The 18,199-nt window shown below is 36.6% G+C and overlaps 1 protein-coding gene across 1 annotated transcript in view; it reads left to right on the top strand.

Moving 5' to 3' along the window:
* Nucleotides 1-597: 597 nt before the first annotated feature.
* LOC134744181 (uncharacterized) overlaps nucleotides 598-18,199 on the top strand; it is a 143,018-nt gene continuing 125,416 nt past the window's right edge. The window contains exon 1 of the mRNA XM_063677899.1: nucleotides 598-1,249. Coding sequence (XP_063533969.1) covers nucleotides 645-1,249 — 605 coding nt within the window. The 5' untranslated portion in view covers nucleotides 598-644. The remainder of the gene's footprint in view (nucleotides 1,250-18,199) is intronic.

Raw genomic sequence — 18,199 nt, 5'->3', positions numbered from 1 at the left:
TTAGTAAGAAATGCTCTTTAAAAAAATACGACGACAAAACGTATCAGATTTACACTAACGTTCCGACAAGCATGGTACGAACTGCGCCAAGAAGGTTCAACCGTGTGTTCTGTTCTGAGGTGTACAGGATGTTCGTTTATTGTCGTCGTGTAACGCTGCGTCTTACATAGGCGAACACTCGCGAACACGAAGCGAAGCGACGCGGCACGGCGCGGCCGGCCCAATTCGTTCGCGTTCGCAACGAGATCGCCCACGTAGGACACTTCTATATAGGTATCAAAGGATTAATTAAGGCGCCGTGCCGCGCCGCTTCGCATTCGCGTGTTGTTCGCCTACGTAGTACGCTGCATTAGGTAATCCAACGTACATACTTATATAGCCGCATCTTTATCGAATTGCACCAAAATCCCTATGAATATATGGTTTAAAATTTGGCTTGGCACCGACTTCAAACATATCAGTTGGTAACGCATATACTTAAACACGGAACCCTAAAAAGGATAATATTTTATTTCATCCTTTTTGAAGTCGGTTTATCTTTTTTTTATAAAAGTTTTTTTGGCTAAGATTGTTGTGCTGTTTGTTGCAGGTGGTAGCGTTGGCGGGTGGCGCGCTGGTGCGCGGGCGCGGCGGATGGTGGCGGGATGAGCGGCGGCGCGCTGGCGCTGACCGCCCTGTCCGGGCCGCCGCTGTCCGCCGCCGAGGCGCTCTCCTCGCTGCTATGGCAGCCGTACGAGTGCCGCTCGCCGCCCCTCGCGCGCTCCCGCACCGACGGAGCCCTAGCCGAGAGAGGGGGCGCTCAGTCGCCGAGCGGCGGTCGTCATGCGCGCGCGCCACGCTCGATACCTCGCCACGAGATGCGGCTGCCCGTTCCGGCCGAGGCGGTCTCGGTGCGAGTCCCGGCCGAAGATATCGTGTCAAGTGTGATAGTGCAAGTGCAGGATGCGCCTGTCAGTTGTAATGTAAACAGTGCGGTTCAGACGGAACGAGAGAGGAGTGTTGCTAGCGCGGAGTGCCAGACTGAGGAGCCTGCGCGGCGGCGGCGCACGAGGCGGGCGCGGGCTCCCCGTGTGCCGGAGCTGCTGGAGAGCGTGCCTCCTCCCCCGTATAGCACGCTACCCCCGCCGCGGCTCCCGCCACCCCCGGCGCACCCGCTGCCGCTGCCGCTGCCGGTGCCGGTGCCGCCGGCGCCGATCATCGCACCGCATCCTCCTGCGCATAGGTTCCCCTTCCAGCCCATCCCACTCAGGTAATTGTCTATAAGGTAGAAAAACTTCATAAAGCAATGTGTTTACGCTTACTACCATGAATATCATGACCTACTGCCGTAATAACATTCAAGGATAGGCTCGATACTGTTAGAAATAGTCGAGTGGCTTATTCTTATTACAAACATGATGCAGGGTAGAAATGGTTTGATAATCTTTGTCGTTGTGAATGCTGTGGTGCTTCCTACGGTTAATGCGCATCTCATCATAATCACATCAAAAGTTTAACAGTAATACCTACGTCCTACGTGTTTACACCGTTGAAACGCGATTGTGGACAAAGATGCTCATTAGTCGGTCAGGTTGTATTTACGGCTGTGGAGAAAGGCGGACTCGCGTGTATACAACAGCCGGAACAACAGAGATCGAGATAGGTAAGGTACGTACGTACGATGCATGAATGCAACATAAATCCTCTCGTAACCGTACCTTAGCGATCGTCTTCGCGTGTAGCTACGTGCGGTACGTTCGTTGAAGTCTTTTGTTGGCGTGCTCGGGATTAACATCTTTATAAACATCGGCTTTAAGTAAAAAATCGAACTTGTTCTAATTTCAATCTTAACTCACCACAATTGCGTCTAATATATCAGTAAATGGCTTTGTTGTGACATACTTTTCTGTTTCTGAAAAGCGTTTATACTTAATTGGTATTACAATTTATGCTAAAATACAGTACGGAACATTCGTTTCACGTGCGTTCATTAGTTTCGTTTGCCTTTGTTTGATTATGTAACGTTATGCCATCTACAAAATGCGTTCTGCAAGATGAATTTTGATTATAAAACGTTTCTATTTTTAGCTTGTAGGTATTTTTTCTTACATAATAAACGCTGGATTTTTTTATGCTTAAGCTCTGTTTTTACATAAATAAATCCTAGAAAATGTAATTGTTCGATTATTTTACTACCCATCTACCCATTCTACACAATCATCCTGCTTCGGTATCAATTTTTTACTTAACTGTATGTGCCCAAAGAAAAGCCCAAAATAGTTAAACAACAAAAAAGTTTGGGTAGATATTATCAATTATTCATCATTTTACTCGCTAATAACAAGCACCTGACTTATTATCTACAATCAAACGTTAAGTACTAAATAATTAAACACTAGTTTTTTAATTGGTTAGTACATAATAAATTTATAAAAATGGTAAAGTAATTGTACCTGCGAGTACCTATAGGTTAATGCAGTGTAGGAGTAGTTGTCGAGAAACTGGTTTTGCTAGCACATGGTGGAAAGTTGCAGCATGTAGGCTGAGCCGGGTCGGTGGGTAGGGCTAGGGATTAGAAGTAGGTATAAAACTTTTACGAAATAAGCTGTCTTTATTAATGTTTGCGAAAGTTGAAAGACTGTTTAATTGAGTTTCAGAAGGCAGGTATAGGCAAAGTAATCTTCAAATAAGTCTTCAATGTTTGTTTATCAAAAGTTAATGCTCATTATGTATTTATAATTGGAAACAAGGTACTCAAGGGTAAAATAAATAAAGTAATATAGGTATCTGAGTAGACAAAAGATCGTTACTTCTGACTTTATTTTTAGGCCTAAGATACACTTGTAAGTTTAACTTACGTAAGTAGGGACAACGCTATTTGTTAGAATGAGATAAAGATATTCATCTCTCATTCTGTAGTATAGCTGTGTCCCTACTTACGTAAATAAAACTTAACAAGTGTATCTTGGGCCTTATGTCAACTTATTCTCAATGGGGTGAATTTACTTCCAGTAAGGACTGACATTACTTCTTTTTAATTAGAATTACTCGTACATAATAAAAATAAATTAAATTGAGTGGATACTCCAATTGCTCAGTTTGAAGCGCTAATTGTTCTGCAAGTAGGTCGAGGGTTTAAGTTTCTCTGAAGCAATTAATTGTACAATATATATGTTATGTACAGTTAATTGCTTCTAAAATTATAAGTTAGTTTGTAAACACAACAATACAAATATAACTTAATATGGGATATTTCATTGTTACAAGTATAATATAGAATAGGTAGGTAAGTACTTGCAATCAAAGCATTCCGTACTTACCAGGTCGCTGTATTTAATTGCCAACTTTAAGAATAATGTTTGTAGGGCGGCGGTAGGTTTCATGTCATGCATGTCACATTGCATTGTGCCCTACTAAACAGCATTCGCATGCGGATTCTACACAGCTACGTGCCTAATACCTGCTTAAAAGGAGGTTCAACCGAGCCCTCCCATCAGAAAGTCTAAAGCAATAAAAACTAATTAACTGATTTAATGTTAGGCAAACCATTGTCGCTCTCTGAGAACTCTTAAGACTGGAAAGTAACCAAGTATGTAACCATTATTTTCAATCTATGAAATTAAATTCAAATTATTGTTTTCCCTTGGCATTAAACCCCACTTAGCCTTACACGGATTAAATACTTGGGTATTAACTACTTATGCCAAATCTTTTAAAAGCTTTCCTCAATTAATCCTTCCGGCATACTGAATTAAAGAAGTAACTATAACCTACATGGAGCGGCGATCCAAATTTAAAAACCTTATTCAAATTGTTTTTCTGTAAGTGTCAGAGCATCTCGCTCGGTCTGATATTTCCGTGAAAGCGAGATACTAAATATCAAATAAACACGAAGTAAACCGAGCCTCCTGTAGGTAGAATTTTAACCATTTATGTTCAAAATCCCCGTTAATCAAAACGATGATTGCAATTCCCAAACAATAATCTGATATAGTTATGTATGTATAAAGGAATTACCTACCAGCATTATCAGCACAAGTCTGTTCAATATAATTTTTAGGAAAAAAAACCGACTTCAGTGGGGGATGCAGTTGAAAGGTTACTTATTGTTGATGGTGCACTCCAGACAATGAAATGAAAAAGACAGTATCTTTTGCCTAACTAAAAGGAGGTAAAATCACCCACTTTTCTAGTAGTATTCCGTTTCTGTAAGGGTCACAGTTCTAACCTAACATAACCCAATGTTCTGATAGCATTTCGTTTCTGTAAGGGTCACAGTTCTAACCTAACCTAACCCACTTTTCTGATAGCAGTTCGGTTCTGTGGGGATCGCAGTTCAAAAAAAAGTCCAGGTCAAAGTTTGGGTCTGGGTCCATAACGAAGAGAATAAATCGCCAAACGTGAACTATGTGTCGTTGAAGAGTTCCATTCTGATCATCATCAGCAGTTCCACTTCATCAAATGTCACTTTTTAAAATGGAAATGCTGGATTTGTTGAAGAAAATACAAAAATCACTATATGTATGCCTTTCACATTTGAGGACTTCCCTCGATTCCTCATGGATCCCATCATCAGAACTCGAGCTTGACAAAAATGTGTTGAAAATCTAACTTGCTTAACAAACATAACGAAGAGGACAAATCGCCAAACGTGAACTATGCGTCATTGAAGAGTTCCGTTCTGATTATCATCAGCAGTTCCACTTCATCAAATGTCACCTTTTTAAATGTAAATGCTTGATTTGCTGATGAAAATACTAAAATCACTATATGTATGCCTTTAACATTTGAGGAGTTCCCTCGATTCCTCATGGATCCCATCATCAGAACTGCGTTTTGACAAAAACGAGACCAATCTGTATGTATATACTTACAATCAAAAAAGAATTTTCAAAATCGGTCAAGAAATGACGGAGTTATGGAGTAACAAACATAAAAAAACATACAACCGAATTGAGAACCTCCTCCTTTTGAAATCTTGAAGTCTGTTAATTACATGATTTAAAGTGCTTTCAGAAAATCAGAATAATATTATTTTATGACTTATTACTCAAGCAGAGTTGACTTTTGGAACAAATTCAGTTTTAAGCTTATTACCTATCAGTCTGCTTAGGATTTCAACGATAAATGATCCAGTGGCATGCAGTGCATTTATGAGTAGGTCGGTTATAGGTAATAATGTGGTAATAACACAAATCCCACATTTTTCCAGGCGATGCTAGTCTAGCTTTCCTCTAACTACATAACTAGTTTTAAGAGATTACCGTAAAATGTGCCTACCTTGCTTCTAAACTTAATTTAAACTTTAAAATTATTATATTTTTTGTAGCTGTGTTTGATATACACCATGTCCAATAAGTCCGAATGCAGTACAAATATTGAATAAAATAAATGTACGAATAGTTACTACAATTAAAATTGCATTTTATTAATGGCACACATATATAGGTATAATGTATTTACAACAAATGTTTCGGAATAACTCCACCTTTAACTTTTTTTACCAACCCCAAACGCTTCTCGAATGAATCACACGCAGCACGCATCATTTCCATTGGCATTTCGTCCCAAATACGCTCGATAACCTGTTTGAAATGATCCAGGTTTATGATTATATAATCATGAGGTTTCGAAAGCATGTACGACCATACAAAATAATCTAATACGTTCAAGTCTGGAGAACTGGGTGGCCATTCATGTTTCGGCAAAAAATCTGTAAAATTAGCCTGACACCAAGCTTAAACAGCATTTGCTTTTGTGAAGGAGCTCCGTCTTGTTGGAACACATAATTTTCATTCCCAAACATACATTTTAAATTTGGGGCAACAATCTTCTCCAAAACCTCGGTTTTATAGTAAAGTGCGTTAATTTTAACGCCTTTATCTATAAATACTAAAGGTAGTTCCCTCTTATCCCTCTTACATACTGCACCCCACACCATGACCGATGGTGAGCTCTGGAACCTAGGAACATTTTTCTGATTGTCCGGAATGTATTCTATTCTATCCGTGGTGCCCACAATCGCTCATTTTGGGCATTATGAGGCTGTTCTAATACAAACATCAGTTTCTCGTCAGAAAAAACAAACTCGTCACCTGCGTGCCAAGAATAGTTATTTGTGCAACAAGAGAGGAAAGTTGTTTTTTCTTGCGAGTGTTTATTTTGAGTCTAAAAGTTAGAATCTTGAGCGTAGCGAGAGACTCAAAAACACGGGATGTAAAATAACTTTGCTCTCGTGTTGCACACATAATTTTTCACCTCAGTAGTGAGAACATATTAAAGGTTAAAATATATTTCGAATTACACAGAGTAATACAGAGAAAAAAAAAACAAAAAAAAATTGTAATAAAAGTATGAAGTGGCAGTTCATGGCCTTCACTAAATTAAAAAGCTACTTTGTTTCACTCCCTGGAGTGAGGAAACTCGCTCTTTCCTCACTCCAGGGAGTGACGAAATTAGGCTTGTTCGAGCTGCTGAGGTGAAAAATATTATGTTAGATCTTTGCACTCTCTTTTTCTTGGTCGCTTCGCAAATGCCATCCACCCTCAACGTCAACATACTTTTTTACTTAAAATAAGAATTTGATGGCCTATAATCCGTATGTCTTTAGAGCCAAGGTAAAAAAATGTATATTCGGACTTATTGGACACGGTGTATACCTATGCTGATTTAAAGTAGACCATCACTACTATCATGTTGTAATGTAACACTTAAATGAGGTTATTATATAGTTTTCGCATATAAAAACTGTTGGAGCACAAGGCAGAGGGCAGCAAAGTAAACACATTTTACGGTACCCTAAAACAAGTTGAAATCTTGTCAAACACGCCAAAAAAGAAACAGTACTGGCACGTGACTACCGCTTTGTAATTTGAATTCACTCACGAATTTCGCCAGATTGCCCCACCCAGTACAGCCTGTCCTCCAAGCGTTTGTCGGTCAATACCGCGAGCCTGAGAAGCGGGCCGCGCGCGCATCCGCGAATTGTCATATATTCTAGATCACAGCTAAATTGCTGCTATTAAACTGGCTACCAGTGCAGAAATTATGAATGAATCAGCAATTTTACGTTGCATTTAAAAACAGTCGCACCATAAGGTTGCCTTTTGTACCTTATTTATTGCAAATATATTTATTTGTATCCGAGATAATTTTGTTTGTAGTAAAGTTATTGATTAATAATTGATTAAAAATAATAAATATTATGCAGGTGTTGCTATCTAGTAGAAACAAAACCCATGGACAAAATTATGAACTCTGTTATATTTCAATGATCATTTTAAAAATAATATCAGTATAGGCATCAGCTGGTCAGTATAGCCATGGTGATCAGTTGCGTTTCGATCGCTATGGAGCGTCGGTTGGCATGTTGGCTACACGGCCAGCTAATTGTTACAGATTTCATATTAATGATCGATGACCTGACACAGTGATGTTAACAAACTTGGTACTTAATTAAATGTCATGGATTTTATTTCCATTACTTATCAATCTTTTAATAAAATATCGCAATATAGAGCAAAGCAACGGTGAAAGGTAAATAAATCAGAACATTTATATTAATACGAGAACATTTTTTACGTATTTATTCCGAATACTGCTGCCGTTATTGAACTGACCCAACTTATTTTGATCATAAAATACAAAGTTCCGCTCGTTTCCATTTGCCTGATGGGACGGTTAAAAGAGCCGGCGCTGTTTTTCTCGCATAATTTTCTCATAATCAATGGCCTATCGCGTGTATAAAATCCCATTTCTCTACAACTGGGTGATCATTCCATACTAAAACGGAGTTCTATTCCAAGATTCCACACTTCCTTGAATGTTAAGCTTACAAATAAACATACACCTCGCGCGATTTTGGCCCGTTGCCATCATCCTAATGGCACGGGCCTTGCGCCAAGCTCGCTGAAAAAATTTGTATTGGAAACTAAAGTAAGTAAACTAAAGTGGATTGACTTAACCGTTACTTTGAGTTACTTCGTGCTTGGAAGTTCTAACATATTTTTCAAGTCTTTATTAGCCATTTGAACGCTATTGCAGTGTACTTACTACTTAGCACTTAATCTTTCCAACAATCTAAGAAATCAAAAAAAACATACAACCGAATTGAGAACCTCCTCCTTTGAAATCTTGAAGTCGGTTAAAAATGCGCACGCAGACGCCCAGTATCATTTTCCTGGATACTGAATTAACTTTGACTCGCATAAGCGCCTTATTAGTATAAAATATACCTACCCATACTGATTGATAAAACAATCCCTCGTATCATTGCCATAATAGGTAATCCGGCCTGTCAAAATGATTGTCAAAATTATTTGAAAAATAGCACATTTTATGTAACATTCTTTCAATGGTGCAAGTAAAGATTGGGCCTGACTGTTGGCCGAGCTAGCCGAGCAGCCAATTACTGCGACTTCGGTCGACGATGCAATCCAATTTGCGAGCGCATTGTAGGTACGTCTGGACGCACCCACGAACAAAAATCTGCCAACCTGTAATGAAATATATATTAGGTTTACTATTTATTTAAAAGCGTAGAGAATTCCACTGCCAAAAGCATCTTTTCTCTACGTTTGTTAGTGTTATACCAGATTTAAGTAGTATTTACTATCTGGTATAGTTATATTTCACTTTAAAAAATATATTATCGAAACAGGACCAAGATTATTAATGTGTGAAAATTGGGAATGTATAAAACAATGAATAATATTGACACCTAATGAGTAAAAATTTATCACAGAATGGAGTCGGACCGAAGTGTGGAAATGTCATCAATTATGTCAATAAATAATAACAATATTTCTGCCTATATATACGTCCCACTGCTGGGCACAGTCCTCCTCTCATGCACGAGAGGGATTGTGGTATAGTCCCCACGCTAGCCCAATGCGGGTTATCGACTTCACATACACTGATGTATGCGGTCAGGCTAGCACATGATTGGCGCGAGAGTATCTCGCCGCGACATAGACTACCCGTCCCCCTTTAATTCATACAGTTAGTAAAAGACGGGTAGTCTATCTCGCGGCGAGATACTGTCGCGCTAATCATGTGCTCGGCCTACAGGTCAATTATTTATATCAATGAAAATATGACGTTTGTAATAACACTTCCACATATTGATCTATTCAAATAGGTGCTAAGTTAATTTAGATGGACTCTGCATAGAAAGTATCTTCTTTGAGAGCAACCTTTCATCATATTGATTCGGCCTTGGTGGACGGTAGACCAAGGTTTTATTTAGTCTATTAGCACTATATGCCGATGACTAGCTGGTTCAGTTGTATGACCTTAAAATTACGCAAGCGTCTCGCATAGAGTACTGTCCTATTCGTAATGCTTTCCGGCAACTTAACTAGGCTAGAATAAGTCTGAACTCCTATTATACACAGCTGTCATAAATCTAGAGGTCAAGTTAGTATTGTCGAGTTCACCATCGTGTAAAATTGTGTTGTGAATGATAGCTGGTCGTTGTGGTCGTGCGTTGTGAAATCCCGACGTAGATATTGTTTAGTTACAAATTGCTTGGGATTTTATTTAGTGGGCACTATAATAGAAATGAGGTACTTTATGGGATACAATACAGTAATATCGATGTTTAGTAACAGCCTATTTGGATGCGAGTTGATCTATTGTATTTTTTTTCCTTTTCTGATACATAATATTTTCCATAGTAGAAATAAACTAACTTATTTTATTTAAGATTTTAATAGCAGTATGCATTTTAATAAACTCAAGCAATTAACTTTGCTTAATATTGTAAATAGCGATTCCAAGCTTTTTATAGTTGTAAATATTTTATAACCATATTTATTACACTTTCATAAAATATGGAAATCGTTTCGCTTAATCAGAGTAACACAAGAATCTGAGTTTTACATTCTAGAGATGCCACTGGAAATAAATTAGAAATGTACAAACAACATAACAACATAATTAATCAGTTTGTTAGCATTCGTTAGAAAACCAACTTTGAATTAATTAAATTCCATTTAAAGTTGGTCGTCTCGTCTCAGCAATACGACACGAGATTATTTTTTGGCAGCAAGGAATATCAGCATATTATAGCGCACTTAATGGAGTTCTAGTCTAATCATTGTAAAGGATCCATATTCAACGCTCTCCCCATCAGACTTTCATTGGATTTTTATTCTACAGGAGTCTTAAAATTGTTAGGATTTTGCAATTTAATGTTCTAACAACTTACGAGTCTTAGCATTGGCACGTAAACTTTTACATGACCTTTATAAGTTTGTTTTTTAGGTTTCCGTACCTCAAAAGGAAAAAAAACGAAAAACTTATAGGATCAAGATCACTCGTGCGTCTGTCTGTCTGTCCGTCTGTCACAGCCCATTTTCTCCAAAAGTACTGTACCAATTAATTTGTATCAAATGAAAGATCTCAATTTGAGAATCTCAATTTTTTTTCTGTAATTTTAAAATAAATAGTTTGGAAGTTATTTAAGAAAATAGCCAAAAATAATTACCCCCCCCCCCTTTTCTCTTAAACTACAGGATCTAAAATTTTTAAAAAAAATACACGAAATATTTCTTTACCTGTAGATGTCAGAAAAAACCTATAAGAAATGTACAGTCAAGCGTGAGTCGGACTTGATTACTTACCTATAGTTTTTGATCCGACCCCTACGGGTATTTTAAAGACATTTCACTCACGTTTCACATAAAAAAATACATTGTTAAAAATTGTGTAATGTACGGAACCCTTGGTACGGGAGTCCGACTCGCACTTGGCCGGTTTTGATTATTTTCCGATCTTATAAAAGTGCGGTAAAAGCATCACCTGGATTTCTTTTTCAACACAAAAGTATCTCCGCGCGAGTGCGAGTGTCGCCCGCTGCGGTCGCGGACGGTGAAAGTGCCGGCGAATGTAGGTTCGCGCTGACTTCGCAATTTGTCAACTCTAATCGAATTCCTATAGAAACCAACTCTTTTCACGTAATTGCGTTAGTGTAATTGATGTTTATTGTACGTTTGGTAATTGAAAATATCAGTAGAATATAAATGTTGAAGACTATAAATAAATATAGTTGAACCATTAAACAAAAAATGGTATAATTTTTATACTCTTATGGTTTAATAGTAGATTTATTTTCAATAAAACAGGTACCTTACCTAGGTACTATTTACGCTTCCTTAAATTACAATATAGATCCAAAGATTAAATGAACATAATGTAAAAAGGTAAGAAAATAAACATAAAATATTTTTATTATGTGCGTTGATTCCTGGATTATAAAATCGGCGATAAAATGAACAAAACATAACTTCTATTAGTAATTCTAATCATGCGAGAAGAATGAAATATAAATTGTTCTGAAGCGTCAACTAATCAAGCGCGAAAATCACTTCAAAATTTGTGAGATTGCAGTGCATCGTTGGGTATAAACAATTTTAGGCACGATAATAGTGTAGGGCACGCCAGACACGTTAGTTTCGCTGTTCGGTAATGATCGTTCCGTGCCGGCGGACATATGGCACGCGATTTTAACATTTCGCTATTGTCTACAATATGGACTAGAATTTGTTTTTTTATTTTATTCTGGCTAGAAATTGATATTATTAGTGTGAAATACAGACGCTATCAGTTAACGCACTATTTAGTTGAATATTCAGCTCCTTTGTATAAATTCTATGACAGGATAATGTTTGTCACTCGTAGTTTGTGCAGGACCGGCGATATTATTATTAATTCTTTATTTCAGATAATTATTTTATCCATAGAATTGTTAGTTTGGCTTATGACTACGTTAGTTACTTACTACTACTAAATGATTTAATTATTTACACACAGTTCAATCCAGAATTTCAGGAAGGTACATGTATAATCCACCCTGTCTGCTATGACCTTGAGTATACTGTTGTGATATCTAGGGCAACAACAATTAAACATACATAAATGTCAAAGAGATAGTAGAAATATACAAACAAGCTTTAAACTAATCTAACTAACAACGCTGTAATTGACGTCAACAACGAACTACATATTCACTAAATTTATATCGGAATAGATACGTCAAACTCAAACCAACTAAATAGTGCGTTCAGTTCTGTTACCGCAGTTTATCTGAATGTTCATTCAACCAAGTATAAATCAACAATGTTGCTTCTAATTATCACCAATGAGATTAACCACGTTTATATTATACATAGTAATCATATACTTCGATTTATTACCTACTTGGCCGTGTCATGATATTGATAACATATCGACTACTACACAGTTTTGTTGCATTTGAATATCCAACCAGTGTTGTATCCAACAATTTTTTAAGTGAATACGATTGCATTGTTCAAATTTACGAAATAAATCTCTTGGATAACGTTGTACTGTTCATCTTACGACTCATTACAGTCATTACGCATAATTATTTAATTACACAGTTAATTATTTAGGCAATTAAACAGCGTTAAAATGAGACGGCTCTAATCACGATACAATTTATGTGCTCCGCTGTTTGGCGGATTCCCTTTGAATAAGATTTTATTAATGTCTATGATTTAATAACATTTATTACTTAAACGAATACATACATTACATATCTATTTATCAGTTCTCGGAAATAGGGATGTTGACAAAATTAAAAGAACATTCAATAAATGCAAATTTATGAGTATAGTAAAAACCTATGTCACCCATACTTTTTAATGTTGTTGTCATTGTTTTTAAATCTAGAAAACGAATATAGTAAAGCGCGTGAACAAAACAATAGGTTTTTTGTTATACAAGTGTGCGAAGTTGTATTTTACTCGCGAGTATTTCTAGTTTTAACACACGAGAAGTGTGTAACACAAAACTTTTCACCTCTCGAGGAAAGTGCAACATGCAAAAAAACAGCTCATAAAAATAATTCTATATTTGTGCACATTATAATCATCATCAGGTTAATTATAATTCAGTTCAGTTCAGTTCTTGGTTATCACCAATAAAAGTAAAATGTTTGTTGACAATGTTGACATTTCTGACGATGCGTTTTGAAATTGCATCGACTCAACATGTGCGTTCAGAATTATATTCAACATCATTATAAAAAAAAACAAATGTTTCTTATGGAATTTTAAGGTTATGACTTAAAATCATTAAATAAAGATAAATTTGGTATTTTTTATTAAATTCTCAAATCATTTATTTAATGATAATTAATATCGAACGAACCATTATTATGAGCGTTTTACGTTTTGTTATCTGTCAAAAGCTACTTAAACACGCTCCATCCAAGGTCAAATTACTTTCCCCACTAGTGGATAAAATGCGTTTTAAGTTAAAGCGGGTTAAAAGTGTTAACCCGCTTATTTTAAAGGATAAAAGGGCTTTCCAAGCTAGTGAGGGGAAAATCAATTTCCGCTTTTTTTCAGAATGCATGTAGTAATTTCCAAGTAAACATGTAATATTTATAGGTAGGTGCCTAAAACACGCAAACTGCAGAGGCATACCTGGATCAGCAATAAGCATACAAACGTTAAGTAGGTATCTACTTATTTAGATGGCGGGTTTACGAGTGGGGTAACTTTTCTGAAATTGTATACATACCTATGGAAGAGAATTACTATCGCGGTATCGAATTTATTCCCTGAACTTCCATATATATCGAAATTATCAACATTATGCTTTAATGGGTATAGGAGACAATTATGATGAACGGTCGTATATCATTGTCGTGTCAGACATTACGCAACACGATGACGTTTCCGACGTAAAGAACTAAGAAAAGAACCACGTAATGCTACATGGGTATATTTCCAATGTACCTTAGGCATTATTCGGACAAATGGGTTGCATTACACAATAGCACATTAAACACTTTCATTTACGTTAAGTGCTTTGTTAACAACGTGGTTGTGTCACGTACCTATTTACTGATAGAACTGATAGAACTTTAAATCCGAAGTATGTAGGTTACGAAATGTTCTTAAGTATCCTTCCGTTTTGGACGTAAATTTTACTTGCTGTGTTATCATTCTCACATAAGGCGACCGCGGATACGAGTTTTTAATCAATCTCTTTTTTTCACTGGAGTATTAACAATTTTCAAGAAAGAAAGAAAGAAAGAAAGAAACAATTCTTTCAAAAGATACACTCGAAAACTTTACCCTCCGCTTATGGTGTATAATGTGAGTTCGCCCAAAGAGAACATTAGAGCGACGTATTCGTCACGATGGGCATCTTTCACCGTCATCCACAAGGCCATTATGTAAATTATCGTCGCGAGTGATGAGGGGTCAGCGCGGAATCACGCGTCGTGTGAAATTGTCAGCTGTAATGGCCGACCCTTGAACTGAAACTATTATGTAGAAATCATTTGAAATCGTATAGGTAAATAGCTCTTTGTAAAACTCTGTGTCTTTATGTGTAGTTATTACGAATAGAACATACATATTTTCATATTCCATGTTGTTTAGTTGTTACTCGGGATCTTACTTTAATACTTATGTAACTACTAAGAGGTAATGACGTCAACTCTGTTCAACAAGTCTTTGTCCCATTTGTGTCAGTTAGAAGTAGAGAACCTAATTATGTGATACTTTTGCTTAATGTTTTTTTGGCTTGATAACTAATATAGGTTAGTGTTAGTGCCGTAATTATTTCATATTAATTGTCGTTTTTGTCAAGCATTACAAAAAAAATTGTTAGTTATTATCAGTCAGTAGGTATATTACAATACAATACAATACAAATACTCTTTAATGCACACTTCAAATACCTCAATACAGATAACAACACAAGAATACAAAAAATCAAGCAGAGGTAAACAACAGGCCGTTTTATATTTACTACCTACCCCGTTTATATGTAGTGGTAATTAGGTATGTAGGTACAAACTTTTATAAGTTTTGTAACTTAATTTTTAATTCATTCAATAATTACAATCTGTGATACTCAATCTCCCTGTTTAATTTAGTTTAGACCATTTTGGTAACCACTCCTTGATAAAACAACTTACTTTCAACTTGAGAGTAATAAAATAAAATTAGTATAGTTTGATAACGTTCAAATACCCAGTGAAACGGATCCGGCCGTCTGACATTTCGTTCAGTGACCTCGCTGCGGCTGACCCACGATCGTGCACTTTGCGTGCAACATTATCTATTGCAGCTGTTTCGGTTCTTATTTCTTCTCCAGTAATGACTGATTTCATTCGCTCTGGCGTATCGAAAGTTTCATAGACTGTGCTATGTACGAGTACATTCTAATCTACGCTAGCAAAGATTTCTATGTCAAAATTTAATGTTTGTAGCTTTTAACGCCGTTAAACGTTTTCTATTTAATTATGTTCTATATACTCGTTACAACTACTGTACCGTAAATAACGGAGGTTATACGGCGTGTTTTTTTTAAATACAACCGGAAAATAGTGCGGCGTTTCATTGCATTAAAACGTGAGGTTTTAATGCAATGAAACTATTTAGAAACAAATTTAATTTTTAATTTAGTTATAAGGACCGGTGTCAATTTTTTATAATATTTAGAGCGGTAGTGTATTGTATAGTCAGACTCGTCACAATCGTGACGTCCTGACAACTCCTGACGTCGCATAAGTAAGGTTTTGAATAAAAACAAGATAGTGATGAATGAAGCTACATTGCGTGCTGAATTGTTTTGTAACTTGTAACGGAAAATAAGTCGTTATTCTTAATCATAAAACATGTAAAACACTGATTTAAACTTTAACTTAAACTCATTATTATTCAGAACGACGGGACTTAATCGCGTAAAATAAGTTTTAAATTTACCTCCGACGTTTCGAGGACGGCGTTGTCCCCGTGGCCTCGGAGAAGACTGGCTCAAGTTGACATCAACATCTTCTAGGCGCGCGAGTTTTTCGAAGTACCCGCACTTGGTCTTGTTTACTAAACTAAACTTATTTTACGCGATTAAGTCCCGTCGTTGTGAATAATAATAAGACATGTAGGTTAATTCATAGAGGCCTATACTAACAACCTGTGGAATATGTAGTCATACCAAAAATACACGCTGTATTCTTATCGTCCGTGCATTAGATACAAAGGGTTCCTATACTTATTGGGTATTTATTATTGGTAGGTAGGTTAGGTACTAACAGCAATAATTATTTTTAAAGGTCATTAACAATTTAATTTTCACCTCAGCAGCTCGAACAAGCCTACTTTCGTCACTCCCTGGAGTGAGGAAAGTGCGACTTTCCTCACTCCAGGGAGTGAAACAATGTAGCTTTTTAATTTAGTGAAGGCCATGAACTTCATACTACGGTACGGTACGGTCCGGTCCGGTACGGTACGGTCCGGTCCGGTCCGGTCCGGTCCGGTCCGGTCCGGTCTCGTATCGTATCGTATCGTATCTTATCGTATCGTACATATTATAATACTTATTTTTCTGTTTATTCTGTGTAATTCGAAATACATTTTAACCTTTAATATGTTCTCACTACTGAGGTGAAAAATTATGTGTGCAACACGAGAGCAAAGTTATTTTACATCTTGTGTTTTGGAGTCCCTCGCAAGAAAAACCAACTTTCCTCTCTTGTTGCACAAATAACTATTATTATACCTACGTATATTATGTTGTACAGTCAGCATCAGAAGTATCATTCTCTAATAGTTTAACAAAAAGAGATATGTCTCTATATGTAGAAAAACTTGACTGTGGCACATTCTTTTAAACTTGTAATGCAGAAATAGGTATATCTCTATCTGGAAAAGTATTCACGGGTGACAGATCCTTTTGGAGAATGTTCCATCCGCTACTATTGATATTGACTGTACTCCCGTGAGACATATTAAATAAATACTTAATTATTGTACACGTATTAAGTGCTATTTATAAGGGATTTAGCTACCATTTCCTAATGGGATTTAGTGTTAATTAAGGTTTTAATGTAAATCTTATAGGAAATTAAGTACAAAAGCATAGAAATTTAAGCATTACTAGTACTTATTTGCATGTTGTTAAAGCGAAAACTGCTGACCCTGAAGCTCTGTCAATTTTATCTCAGACATAAAGTAGGTATAAGTGACCGCGAAACTGTACCTATCTATTTTATATCAGATATAAATGCATATCAATTTTAAACTTTAAATGAAAGCGCTGTATCTCGCCGTCGGTATTGATTCCTTGCAAATAAATCGTAAAATAGTCGAGAGCTTCATAAAGCGGAACGAGTTCAAAAGACATTATTCAGCGGCGCTATCGAATCGAAGAATGGTTTTAAAAACAGAATAATAAAACTGCCTAGCTAGCCTAGCGAATAAAGGGACTTAGTGCCATTAAATCTTTTAGGCTCTTACGGCATTTTCAAAGTGATTGAGTATAGAAAACATTCTGCCGCTTGCTTCCGATGAAACAGATTTGGCGGAATTACGTTCATAATCGTGTTCGTAATGATCTCTTGGTAATTACATATTTATTACCTACGCCGTATTAAATTCAGCTTTTTTGCAGGTTATAAAATTCAAAGTCTTAAACCATGCATACTACGCAATGAAAACGTAATGAGAAATTCTGAAATAAGAGAAAAATACAATAGCACAACCGGATTAAGTCTCACCTCGAAATCCTTCCAAAGATATGAAATTTGGTATGTATGTTAATTAAAGGTCTCTGTTTCATGTCCACACTATTTGACATTTGGGGACCTCGAGGAATCGCAGAAATTTGTGTTTTACTCTAAATATACGTTCTCTATGAAAATATGGTGTAAGGCAACATTAAAGCTTATTAAATTCTACACAAAAAAGTCCTAGATAACTTTGCGGAAAAAATACATCTTGTTATATATAATAATAGCTGAATCCAGATTTAGCGCTTATACCCTTTCAGGGGATATTCTCTTAATATGAAACTTGGAGGAATATGAATTCCACTTTTGTCTATACATTTGTACACGTTCTACCCTAATATCAACATTTTACTCGACTGCGACTTAAACAGAAAGTAGGGTTATGGGTTTAAATACTGAAAATCAGTACACCCTGTAGCTCAGGATACTGGACGGATTTTTTAAAAAGACATATCTACCGATTCCTCTTGCCCTTCACGACCTGTTTACACCTGTTTTATTAAAGAAAAATTAATACAGCCGCCTTGAGAGGACGCCGAATAGTAAATCATATTTTTTACTTCTAGCGCCTAAACTATTGAGTGGATTTCAATATAATAGACATCAGTAGGTCCATAATTGGTACACGAGTGCTATGCAATACAAAATTACTAAAATGTTGATATT

Source organism: Cydia strobilella, chromosome 9, assembly GCF_947568885.1.
Source record: "Cydia strobilella chromosome 9, ilCydStro3.1, whole genome shotgun sequence".
Lineage (NCBI taxonomy): Eukaryota > Metazoa > Arthropoda > Insecta > Lepidoptera > Tortricidae > Cydia > Cydia strobilella.
The sequence above is the reverse complement of the archived record's forward strand: the minus strand, read 5'-3'. Positions and strand labels throughout refer to the sequence as shown.